Raw genomic sequence first — 12500 nt, forward strand, 5'->3', positions numbered from 1 at the left:
TTCTCAGCTGTTAGTCAACTTGGATATTATTTACTGGTAGCTGGACATTTGGATAAAAGCGAAAACATTTGGAGAATCTCTTGCCATAGTCAGACATTCACTACACAAGAAACATCCTGATACAGCAATTGGTATGTCTAAATGTTCTATAGTAAATGTTAAATCGGTATGTTTGTGAATCAGTGTGTCTTGATTTGTACAGCATTGAAAGGGTTGCAGAATGTCTGATGAGAAAAGGGAAGAACATTGAAGCAGAAAAAGTTCTCTTTGAAGCTGTCAACATTGAAGCAGTTTGGCTCCATGAAAATCATCCCAACAAAATCTACAGTCAGAATTTGTATGAGAAACTCAAATGGTCATTGTGGCGAGATGTTGTAGAAGTGCAGTATCCAACTGAATATCTGTGAGTCAATCATTTGATCACGATCATTCTTTCACATTTGATGTTGAAGCAAATGTTTCTTGTCCTAATTGTTCCTATACTTGTTGAATACAAAAGACAAGGCAAAGTGGTGGAGTTTTACCTCACACTGAAAGCAGTTCACAAACTATCCACAGCAGCTGATTTGCCAAATTCCCATTTACCTTCTCACTCTCCTTCTCTTCCAGATGAAGAACAGGAAGCATCCTACTTTTGTAGCGAAGAGGGTCTACATTCTTGTGGCTTTACATCTTCATCAACATCACAAAGGGATAGTACTTCATCACAAAGTTTGTTATTTACTTTTGAATCATTTAAGTTTGTTACACAATTGTTTGTGTATAATAACATTTAGGATCAATATTACAACAACCTGCCAATGTACACACTGTCAGTCAATGTGCTGTCGGTCCCAGTTATAGCAAAGTTCAAGTAAGAATGTTTGTTGGTTGTAGTCAATTAAGTCTCAGCATTGGCATGCACAGAGAGAGCTTATAGTATTGGTGTGTGTGTGTGTGTGTGTGTGTGTGTGTGTGTGTGTGTGTGTGTGTGTGTGTGCGCGCGCGCGTGCCCCGGCACCATCAGTGCACCAGTGTAGCGTTGGGGGAGAGGGACTGGGGGAGGGGGACTGGGGGAGGTTATAACCCTCAAACATTTTAGGCGGGTCACTCCCTTTCAGGCAGAACTATAATCTTAAGTTACTAAACAGTGACGGTTTGCTTAATCTCAGAGTAGTATGGTGACGATTGACGACACTAATTTTTGACCGTATTTCTTTGACAATACACATCATCATTTTAATATCATAAAACTCGTGCCGAGAAGTCGTGGACACGTAAAGTGTGCATGACCATCATGCACTTATTTGAGGCATTTACTACGCTATCCAGCATTGGCACAGTCAAAGAAGACCACATCAAAAAGGCATGTAGAAGCCTATCCATCAATTATTTTTCAAATAAGTCTAGTTAAGGTCAACAACCCGATTGACCAGAGAATGGAATCTCCTGCGGCTCCGCTATATAGCTACCTAATGATTTTCTTGCACTCCACTGTACTTTCTCTACATGTTATTCTAGCTAAACTCTATAGCTATAGTTCTATATTGCTCGCTATATTACGAAATGCTAAAATTGGTCAACACTGTTTGTACTGCATTGGTCTTCTAGATTCTTTTGTCATCGAGATGCCATTTCATTTGACGATCGCAGCGAGCCATGAAAACCTTTTTGGCACGGACTGTAACAGTATTTCCACTTTATACCCACACTGATAGCACTCAGTCTCGCAGTCTATTTGTAACCTAAAATTGATACTATTTACTTAGATGTCTACAAACTGCGAGCTGAAAATTTAGAAAACTGGAAAACGGGCGTGGCTTTGCATGTGAGAAATGGGCGTGGTTTGCGGTCTAATTTATCCTCAAACTTGAGGACCACCCTGTGCTGGTGATCAGTGTATGTAATTACAGTACATTTAGTATTAATTATAGCACCACAGACTTAATGGTGTAGTAATTAGCCTAGGAAACAACTCATACCACTGTAGGCTGTATGTTACCTTAGTAGACTAAGAGATACTATCAATTTTATCACTTCAGACTGCAGGTAACTAGGACCACATATTCCATTGGTATTATAATAAAATACGAGAGCAATACTATTAAAAAATAATACAAGAGATTGTATGTGACTCAAGAGTTCTTATTTCTTTATTTTGTCTGTTTGTTCCTTTTTGACATCTCTGTTGTATTTTCTTTCTCAGGAGAAAAGCTCATTGCTAGTTCGTCCTCTTGTTGGAAGTGAAGTTCCTTACACAGGATGTACTTTCCGGTACATAGATACTACAGGTCAGACAGTTGAAGAAGTTCCAGGAGAAAGGCTGGATAGTCGTACAATAGAAACTGTTACTCCTGGTAAGTTACATACGTTTGACATGATAGCCATGTGTTTACCTTGATTGTTGTATGTAGCTTGGCCACATGCTGATCGAGTGGAGATACACATATTTTCCTCAGATGGTCAAACTCGTTTGGGATATTTTGTACACGTTTTCATTGATCTGTCTGCAAAGGTGTTACCTGATTATGAGGGTGACAGCAGCATGCTACCAGGAGTAGTAGATCAAGGAATAGAGAAAGGTATAAATTTGCACAAAACAATTTGTTTTGTTGTTCTGTTAGTTGTTGCTGCAAAGTTGGTGGTTGATTTCAATTAGAACTGTGCAGTCATCCTGTTCATCATTTAAATGTATGTTGATGTGTTTATTACATTTTTTAGAACATCCTTCAGTTCGGCCAGTCTGTGTTGCGAAGACGAGGAGATTGTCAAGTTAGAGACTTGCAATCAATTGTGTCTGATTTACAGTTTCTTGAGGTAAATACAGTCACGATTCCAGATGATAGTTGGATTTGTATAGTTCAACTGTGGATTGATGATAAATAGAGTAAAAGTCACGTTTTATGTTTATTATCTCTCTTTGTTATAGGTTGGCATGGATGTCAGAAGTCATTGGTATGAGATTGGTATTCGTCTTGGAGTCGTAAAGATCGTCGTCGTCCCCCCCCCCCCGTAACTAGGCTGCTCGCCTCATACATGTCTTCTCACTGTGGAGAAAACGAGAGCAGAAGGCAACTATTGCAATACTCCTGGAAGCATGCAGACAAGCAAGTGTCGGTGCAGGCATCAGAGAAAGCAGTGAAGAAGGCACTAAATCAAAAGTGAAATTGGATGGAATTACATACACTCAAGGACTTGAATTTCAGTTAAGTTTTTTACATTTTTCTATTGTATCTAGACTGATGTCATTGACTCAAGGATTTCCTAATTGTTGCTAGTAACATATCCATCTACTGTATCACACTGACTGGCTTTACCCTGAAGTCCAAGCTAAATCTATCTATTTTAGACAGAGTGAGAGCCCATCAGTATGTAGTAATGAGACGTCACCCCATCTGATATACATTTATTTGATAATATCAAATATGTTTGGGTTTGTATTTACAGTCTTTTGGGTTATGTGAACTGGGAATTGTGTGTGTGTGTGTGTGTGTGTGTGTGTGTGTGTGTGTGTGTGTGTGTGTGTGTGTGTGTGTGTGGTGTGTGTATGTGTGTGTGTGTGTGTGTGTGTGTGTGTGTACATGCCGGCGCGCACTCTGGGAAGAAGTTCATTACTGAGCTGGCTGCCTTTCATTATCAGCTTCCACCAGTGACTTCCGCATCAACAGTGGGCTTAATTAATTATCAGGTAATCAGAAAGAATCTTCAGAAATCACACGTGGTGACATCAGTCTTACTACTAAAAACGACTTTGATGTCCGCTCTAGTCATATGCGCTTAGCATGTCCTACCTCCCTTGACGTGAAGGCGTGATTACTTATTACCCGAGGCCCGGATGTCCAGGCTCAGGGTATAGTAGTCGTTTGACTTGCGACCGTACAACCATATCTATACTCGATTAACGATCAATAGACGAGAAGTGCTGTCATTACCGACCAATAGACGAACGTGATGTCATCATAAGACTCCACCTCTGTAACGTGCATGTTTTCCTACCAACAATCAGACGTCTAGTGAACGCGCGCGTTACTCCAGCACGTAAGGCGAAGATGGCCTTTAACATTTGGCTTTTTCCACAGTGTTTCTGCATAGAGTAGTTCTGCAGCTTGCCAGCTTGAATTTTCGGTGTGCGTGGCTAATTATTGTTAGAAAAGTCAGAGCAAACAGAGACGCCTAATCATTTGCACGTGCATGTTTTCTCACATTAATAATGTTTATGGCTCTGGTCACCTTATTACGACAACCTATGCCTATTTAGCTGTGGACATAAATGATTGCGGTTACACGATGATAGCTGGTAAATACGGTAGGCGTAACCACCACGTGAGGGGATTTTTCAATGGTGTCATTCATGAGCGTTCGTGCCTCCCAATTTTCAGCTGCCATACGTACACTGTACACATACATGTCTTAGCATGTCGTGTGCATGTACACCAGCCGAGGGTTTAGCACTGTAGTGCTTCTCTATTCATTATATTTAGGCATCCTAGGCATCGATGTCGACTACTAAAGAGGTATTTAGTCCCCCACAATGCAGGGGAGTCATTGGAGTCGGAGAACTTCAAATGCCCTTTCTCGCCGGAGGTACGGTATGATGGCGGGTACAGCATAGAGTGTGCATGGCTACGCGAGATTACAGAAAGCAAGTTAATTAATCTAATTAGTACACCGGGTTTCTGTACCATTGCACCGCACTATACGCTACATCTACAGACCGGAACGTCGCTAGATAGACGACTCGTTTCATCGAGTATGTGTACTTTGGTCACGACGTGTCGTTTTCTAGTTAGCTAATCACCCACTCAAGTCACGGTATTGTGCATACTAAACAGATCAGGTGCACATACACCCACGCAATTTCTACCCATAAATGAGGGATCGCGACGCGTTGTGTCATTGTGTTTTCTGATTGCAGAGCGACATGAACATTATCGTCTTCGTTGCAACTGTTTGCTGCTTTTTCGGCGTCGGGTATGTAGAATTAATTAAATGATAATTAACTTTCCGTTTATTTTAATTAACTTAACGTTGTTGTTTGTAGATCATTAACTCCTAAAACTGGAGATTCTACAAACTCTGAAGATCCAGAAGTTCAAGTCTGTCAACCTCTAAAGTCTTATCTCAAACGAACTCAGGTAATTTTATGTCGACCATTTCATTCCGTCGTTCTATCAACTTTAGTAAATGTCCTTACTGTATCAAGATGGTGCGTCTTGACAACGTGTCTGGCATTGGCGGAAAAGGAGAGAAAGTAATCTAAACACTGCAATTCGATCTTCTAGATAGTTTATTAAATTTGATGTCAATTTTAACAGGGAAGTCCAGGAAAAAAGGTAAATAATTGCGTCAATGGACTGAAAAGCCTAGAAATGTACGTAAAGACACACAACTGTAGGGTCCAAGAGGTCCTCAAGGCATTAGAGGATCAAAGGGAGAAATCGGTATACAAGGTTCAGTAGGTCCTAGGGTAAGTATGCACCAGCCTTTGATGTGGGTAAGATGTAAGATTTGATGTGAGTTTGCTACCATATTAGGGTGATCGTGGATTACCCGGAGCAAAGGGAGAAGCCGGACCACAAGGTCGTCCCGGTCCAGAGGTGAATGAGATTTGCATGTTGTGATTGTTGGTGTGGTTTTTGTATTTGAGTGTGTGTTAGATGAGTGAAGATGTGTTGAAACGCTATTTTTCTCCAGTCAAGGGACTGGCAGAGAGGGTAGGGATGGTTATTGTATGGTGAGATGGCGTTTGTCGTGAATGTAGAGCATGTGCTCGTTTGGTAGATGAAAGAACTGGAGGATTGGAAAGAAGAGGTAGACAAGCAAAGAGAGGTGAAGTGAGTAGAGTTGTGTGGGACTGATTGTTGATGGTTGTTGCAGTGGACAAAGAATGAGAGTAGAGTGACTGTTGCAGCACATCTTGTAGGATCATCATACAGATGGCATACTATATCAGGTGAGTGTGTTTTGTTGTTGTATGTTGTTGTGTGTTGTTTATTATGTTGTGTATATTGATGTACTACATGTTGTTGTGTTGAGGTGTGATAACGTACTGGCAAACAAGCAGTCCATCATTCTTACTGGGTGCCATCACATACAGCAATGGAGCTCTTACAATTCCATCTGATGGTGTTTACTATATTTATACACATCTCTACTTAAATGCCAATAGTGGCAATCACATTCAACCGTACATCAGAGTAAATGGCAATCATGTTTTGCACATTGCAAGCTACCATCATCACAGTAAATTCAAATCCAAGCATGCTGGTCTACTTCAGCAGCTGAAAAAAGGTGATAGCGTTGACATACATGGTGTTGGAAATCTACACCACATGGGCTCTCATACTTCAGTTTTTGGTATTTTTAAGATCGACTAGAAGCATGTTGTTGAGAATGAGAATGTCAATTAATTAAGTGATAAGTGTGAGTGTCAAATGACTCTCCATGTGATCATGTTTAATAGTAATTGTAGTTGTGACTGTGTATGTTGGACTGTAGTGTGACCATTCAACCCTAATTTTTGTTTTTTTCATTTCTGTTTAGTTCCATTTCTATATTATCTACTATATAAAGCTCAAATTGTCTGTCTGTGTGTGTGTTCGCGTTTGGGGGCCACGTCTTTTGTCCGTTCGCAACCGAAATCGGCACGCACACTCGGCACGCACAGGGAGAGGTTTGCGTAAAAAAATTAAAAAAATTATGCACCGGGTCCCCTCTCGAGGGGTCGACCCACGCGTAAAATTTCTCGACGACGCAAACGCTACACATTCCGGTTCATTCGAACACATGCCCACGCCAGTCCTGTGTAGACCGTATGCATCGTCATCCTTCGCAAAGCTTAATTCGAGCGATCGAATATCTCTTGCCGACGAAACTTACTCTTCTAGCGCTTTCGTTTCTCTCCAAATTCTGATTGCATTTGCACCGAATCCAACCTACACGTTTTCTGCAGCAAGCGCTACACGGGGAGTGTGTCGATTTCGATCGAAACAAGCGCGAAAAGCAAGATTCGAATTCATTCAGCATATCCGGGACCTCGCAACAAAGATTGCACGTGACGTATCCACAGACTTATCTTTACACTACAGTATCTTGCCCGTACGAAGGACGGGCCATGTATACTATAGCTAGTTAGCAATAAATGTTCATTGAATCCTATTGTCAGGTCATGACGCAACTGGATGTACAGCCAACATGCTGTCCACAATAGAAAGTTCTTTGCGACCAGTGTGTGTATTGCATGACTGGTAATCTTAGTTGGTATCCAATAGTTTAGCTAGAGGACACTGTTGTCTCAACATAATCGATATACTCCCTTGGAGATCCTTTGTCACATCTCTGCTGGTTCAAATGTCAGTCATTGACAATGTCCTACTAGAGGCTGATTCACAATATGCGACGCGTAGCTGACCGTCGCGTCGCGTCGCCTGACGTCAAAGCATGCCGCCTATTTGTGAATTGAATGGCGCGACGCGACGCGAGGATAGAACAAAGTTCTATTTCAGGGTCCAGCCGGAAGTGTTCTTGCGTCCAACCGGATTTGACGCCTTTACACTATCCAATATATTACGAGGTACAGGACACGTGTTGTTAGATCATGAAGGATCTAGACATTGAACTTCTCATTGAAGGTGTTCGGCGTTTCCCATGCATCTATGGCTACGCGAGACTTAATTCGTCCATTGTCAACGTGAGAATAGCCCGACTGTGGCACCGCGCGCTAAACTGATTGCACAACGTGACCGAAGAACGCACCACGTATTGTGAATTGACCACGCGTTGGAACGCGACGCGACGCAACGCGACGATCAGCTGCAAGCTCATATTGTGAATGTAGCTTAACGCGCGTTAGGCCAGACTGGTTTTGGATTCGTTCCTATGGCCCTGAAAACAGAAACTGAAAGATGAACTACTTGCTCAATCTAAGTTGAACTCAAGTACCTGCATACTTTACTAAATGGGTCAGAGTATACCTACAGTGTAGACATACGTTTGCGAAGGCTTTGCAAGAGCATCATTTGTAATATTCGTTGAGAAGGCAAAAAGCCATATACCACGATAATCATAGGATAACCTATACCTACAGTATGTACATACTAGCTTACTTGCCTTGCATACAGCACAAACTCCTGGCTGTTAGGCAATAAAACAACACAAAATGCCAGATATCTCGTTTCATACAATTAACATAACCTGCTCAATACAAATAATCTAGAACAGCAAATGAACAGCATTTGAGGTATTTAGATAACACAAAATACAATATGGACTACAATTGCTCATTTCAACATCACAAAATGTAAATATAAATGTTATAGCTACTGATCACACAAGTCTAGATACAGAATAAATTAGTAATCAAAACATCAATATTACCATCCTTGTACTGGCAATAAGTCGTGTTTTCGTGGTTCTGCAGTCAACACTTCACCTGATCGAGTGAACACAAAGTTGTAATCCTTTGGATTTTCCAATGCTTCTGCAATCTTTTCGTCCAGATTTCCTGTGGTAATATAGTCTTCTTCATCCTACAAAGCCACAGACAACAATAATGAAAACTTATTGCTTAGTGGTGTGCGTGTGTGTGTGTGTGTGTGTGTGTGTGTGTGTGTGCGTGCGTGTGTGTGTGCGTGTGTGTGTGTGTGTGTGTGTGTGTGTGTGTGTGTGTGTGTGTGTGTGTGTGTGTGTGTGTGTGTAGCACAAAGTCATATCTCACTTGACCCTCTTGAACTACAGCTTCCTGCAACTCATGAAGTTTACTAACTCTTTCCAAATGTCTTTCTTTCTTCTTCTCCTTGACAACGTCTTGTTTCTTTGTTTCTACTAATAATTTTTCTGCTCTAAAAAAGCAAGCACATAGACATCAGCCAACTCAGAGGACATCTCAACAGCAACTGCCCATTCCACTCACTCTGTTCAAACAAAACTCAGAAATTATTTGTTGTAAAAATTGATGCGTTACTATGACTAAGTACATACAGCTACACTGTTAATGCTGCTGCTTTGACCTGAAGCATTACTTATTCTCATCTGTTGTAGTATGCTGCTTGCATTTTTCCAATAGTTAACATACACATTATACTCCAGAAGAACAACACTTCGGTCAATAGCTACAGACAACAGATACATCATACTTGCCAATAATAGTCCACTTCCTGCATGTAGAGCACGTAAAAATTCAAAAAATTGCAACATTTTAAATCGCCTCCAGCAATTATCCGCGTGTTTGGGAAGCATATCACAAATCACGAAAGAACGCTAGAAAGATCAAAATAGAGCCAACTACTACCGCATCCAAGACAAGAATCATGATGCTCAAGTGTCAGTGCGAGATTGTAAGATTTAATGGATCAAAAGTCAAGCCTAGACTGAAGCATTGGAAATAGCTAAAACAACTTTTTCTGTTGCTCAGTCTTCACAAGCATCAGAGAGTTGAAAACGTGCATTGAACAACTGAAACTAATAGCAAAGAGAGCATAGACTTGTTTTCGTGCTAGAGCAATTCCGGCAAAAGCTCCTCCTCCTCGTGTGATTCATGTGCGTTTAATTAATTAGCTCAGCGACTGCACGGAAGAGCCTGGCTTGCGATGCTACTACAAGGGCTTCACAGCCAGCACAACAAGTTATTGGGCTGCAGGATATCAGTTTGAGTCAGATGCGTCTCTCACAGTTGGATGAAGTGAAGAGAAGTACTCGATCTCTGATACCAGAAGAGCATCAAGGTTTACAGACTGCATCCATAAAAATCTGCTTGGACTACGTAGTTTGGATGCTGAAGTACTTTATAATTAGAACGTTAGATTAAGGTACAGACTTACTAGAACACAATACAGTCACTACATTCATGAAGTGTATTTTACAATAAGTGCTGATTGTCATATGTCTGTTTGTTTGCCTTTTGTCTGCTTATTGATATTAAAGATATTTTAAATTTTGTACAGACAATGAAAAAATCCAAAAAATTTAATGTTCTTATATAGTTCAACAAACTTATAAAGTTGTCAACTGTATACTAAATATGATTAGCACATACAACACTATATCCAATAAAGCAGTACTAAAGTGCTAAAGTTAAAACCCATGGCTGTTATCCAGTTGTTCCATTGCTTATTAGTTCTACACCAGTCTAATATATAGACTGTAATTGTTTTCACACTAACCTATGTGGATCGGGTAGCTAATACCACCCACATCTGGGTACTCATCTAGTCGTCAAGTTGGCCAGCATGTGCTACTAACTCTAGCACATGGAGTTAATCAGGTAAACAATTTATTGATTTCCATAAACACAGCTGTAATATCATCCTAAACCACAAATTGCAGAGTTGTATTGCGGCCAATCCAACTGGTCTGGCCGGACCACTCTTCAGAAAGTAACTTAGATTTTCACTCACTGTTGTTCTAGGTACAGTGGAGCAACTCACAAGTTGGGGGCGGGCTTGAAAGGACATCAGAGTATATGAACTACGAGGGTACCGTTTGCTTACAAAAATAGAGGTTGTACTGTAATCAAAGTTGGGATGTCCGAGCCTCCTCAGCCCCAGCTCTAGCACCAGCTTCAAACTCAACATGGACCCACCCGCGGTGTAACTGCTGAGATACATGTATAATTTTACTGCAGCATAGACTTAGTACATATTGACTTGTAAAAACAATTTACATGCATACTAACTTGCAATATGCTCTGGAGGATTAATTCAGACGCTCCATTTCCGGGTAGGCAAGTAGATAGTAATTCAGAACACAAGCCAATATGAGAAGTGGACAAGCATAACAACAAATAGAATGCAACACGACGTCTATTCTCTGGCAGCTGGTATTCTTAATTCTCCAAATTGTTCACTCAAGTCCCGTATTAGCATAGCAAAGGAGCATGCGCACTTTTGTATCTGCTCTGCTTTCAAGATGATGTGAAGAGAAGGACGTCGGAAACATTAACGATGGCTGTTAAGCGGAAGGCAAGTATTTTATGTAAACACGTTGTAATAGAAAGGACGTTGAGCATGCAGTTGATTCGTACGAACTTGGATGGGCTTAGCAGACATTTCACGTGTAAACCCTTGCAATATAGACTGTTCGCCATGTTGCTCGTACAGATACGTACATAATTTGTGTGCTGGCTACTGTAGACAGCTCAGGAAGGGTTCTTGGTTCGTTTGGAACTCCGAGGTTCCACTTTTCCGTTGTAGGCGTGGTTGTTAGGCGTCGTTTAAACCTCTTTCCATACTTATGTCATTCCTGGCTACGTCCCTGGGAGTGGTGTGATGTGACACAATAATAGCTTATTAATTAAACATCATTGTTGTTGTGAATCTATCATTGAAAACATAATTTCAAAGTCAATGTTTGTGCGTTTTCATCTAACATTTCTATCTTTATTTTTTACAAATGTTTTGTTGCTAATGTTTATGATTGAGACAATATGCCACACCTACTTGACACAAGCAACTTCTGGTTGAACTACAAATGAAATCAACACCATTGACTGAATATTGAACTTGCAGCTTAATTTCAACTTGAAAGAAATTTATGGAGTTGGATGAAGCAAAAGTTGAACAGAAAATTGCTGTTAGAGCAGCAATAATGGAAATGAGACATTGTAGATGTTTGGGAGGATTTGACTTAGTTAGTCTCCTGGAGCCATTGGCACTTTATTTACATCATTGCTGCTGATCGATGACATAGAGGGATGGCAATAGCATGTGGAGACTGTCATGTTTGTTAGTGGAAATAGATTATACATCACTTACACTTACCTTGACCGTCCTCTGATTAATCATTCTATTGATAGTGTGTAAATGAACGGACATGACAGCAAGCAGACAATAGGTGGGAAGATTGCTGATATGAGTGGACAAGCAAGTAGATCTTGTTGTATTAGTTTCAACTTGTATCATTTGCTCATTGGTTTGGTGATGTTGCAGCTGGTAGTGTTAGTCATCTTGGCATTATGCGTGCCGCCATCGTATTCTGTTGATGTGGAGTGCATTGGAAGCAAGGGAGAACCGGTAGTGTGTGTTTGATCTCTTGTCGTAATGATCAAGTTGTATTGAGTGAGCATTTGTGGTCTTTTGTAGGGTGTTCCCGGAGTTCCTGGTCCTCCAGGAAGACAGGTGAGTGATGGATGTAGAATATATCAATTGAGGTACTAGTCATTATGATAGAAAATGTATGGGAGAAGTGGGTGAGTGGAGTGTTGATGAGATAACATGTGAGGGTTGGTTAGATGAGACTATAGGATAGAGTAGAATGGGGATTATAATGGTTGTCAGTATGTTGAACATTTGAGAGACCAAGTACTGTATTTTCACACATTTGGCTGCATGTTGGTTTTTGGCAGGGTTGACCAAGGTCCAGCATGCGCGATAAATAAAGTAAGGTGATATGATCATTTCTCTCTAAATACTAGACTCGAGCATGTTGCAGCTGTTTTATGTGTAGTGAAACACTCCTACTAGTACACTACTTACATTGTGAAGAAGCACTAAAGTGCTAAACCCATGCCTGTTAGCTTTGACAAC

The 12500-nt window shown here is 40.8% G+C and overlaps 2 protein-coding genes and 1 long non-coding RNA gene across 6 annotated transcripts in view; 2 read left to right on the forward strand and 1 right to left on the reverse strand.

Annotated features, from left to right (window-relative positions):
* LOC134189603 (uncharacterized) overlaps positions 1-3282 on the forward strand; it is a 5768-nt gene extending 2486 nt beyond the window's left edge. For both annotated transcript variants that reach the window (XM_062657927.1, XM_062657936.1), the window contains 8 exons: positions 8-131; positions 203-403; positions 500-711; positions 777-853; positions 2186-2336; positions 2394-2561; positions 2701-2796; positions 2909-3282. In XM_062657927.1, the coding sequence (XP_062513911.1) occupies positions 228-403; positions 500-711; positions 777-853; positions 2186-2336; positions 2394-2561; positions 2701-2756 (840 nt within the window). In that variant the 5' untranslated portion in view covers positions 8-131; positions 203-227 and the 3' untranslated portion in view covers positions 2757-2796; positions 2909-3282. The remainder of the gene's footprint in view (positions 1-7; positions 132-202; positions 404-499; positions 712-776; positions 854-2185; positions 2337-2393; positions 2562-2700; positions 2797-2908) is intronic.
* A 4944-nt stretch (positions 3283-8226) lies between these two features.
* On the reverse strand, positions 8227-10796 carry LOC134197034 (uncharacterized). Its single transcript, XR_009972592.1, has 3 exons — positions 10652-10796; positions 8696-8819; positions 8227-8507 (listed from the first exon to the last, which is right to left on the reverse strand). It is a non-coding gene; the product is annotated as an uncharacterized LOC134197034 (long non-coding RNA).
* A 969-nt stretch (positions 10797-11765) lies between these two features.
* LOC134189107 (pulmonary surfactant-associated protein D-like) overlaps positions 11766-12500 on the forward strand; it is a 7268-nt gene continuing 6533 nt past the window's right edge. For all 3 annotated transcript variants that reach the window (XM_062657344.1, XM_062657351.1, XM_062657359.1), the window contains exons 1-3: positions 11766-11841; positions 11904-11987; positions 12057-12092. The gene's annotated coding sequence lies outside the window, so the exon portion shown is untranslated. The remainder of the gene's footprint in view (positions 11842-11903; positions 11988-12056; positions 12093-12500) is intronic.

Source organism: Corticium candelabrum, chromosome 1 (genome assembly GCF_963422355.1).
Source record: "Corticium candelabrum chromosome 1, ooCorCand1.1, whole genome shotgun sequence".
NCBI classification, from domain to species: Eukaryota; Metazoa; Porifera; class Homoscleromorpha; order Homosclerophorida; family Plakinidae; genus Corticium; species Corticium candelabrum.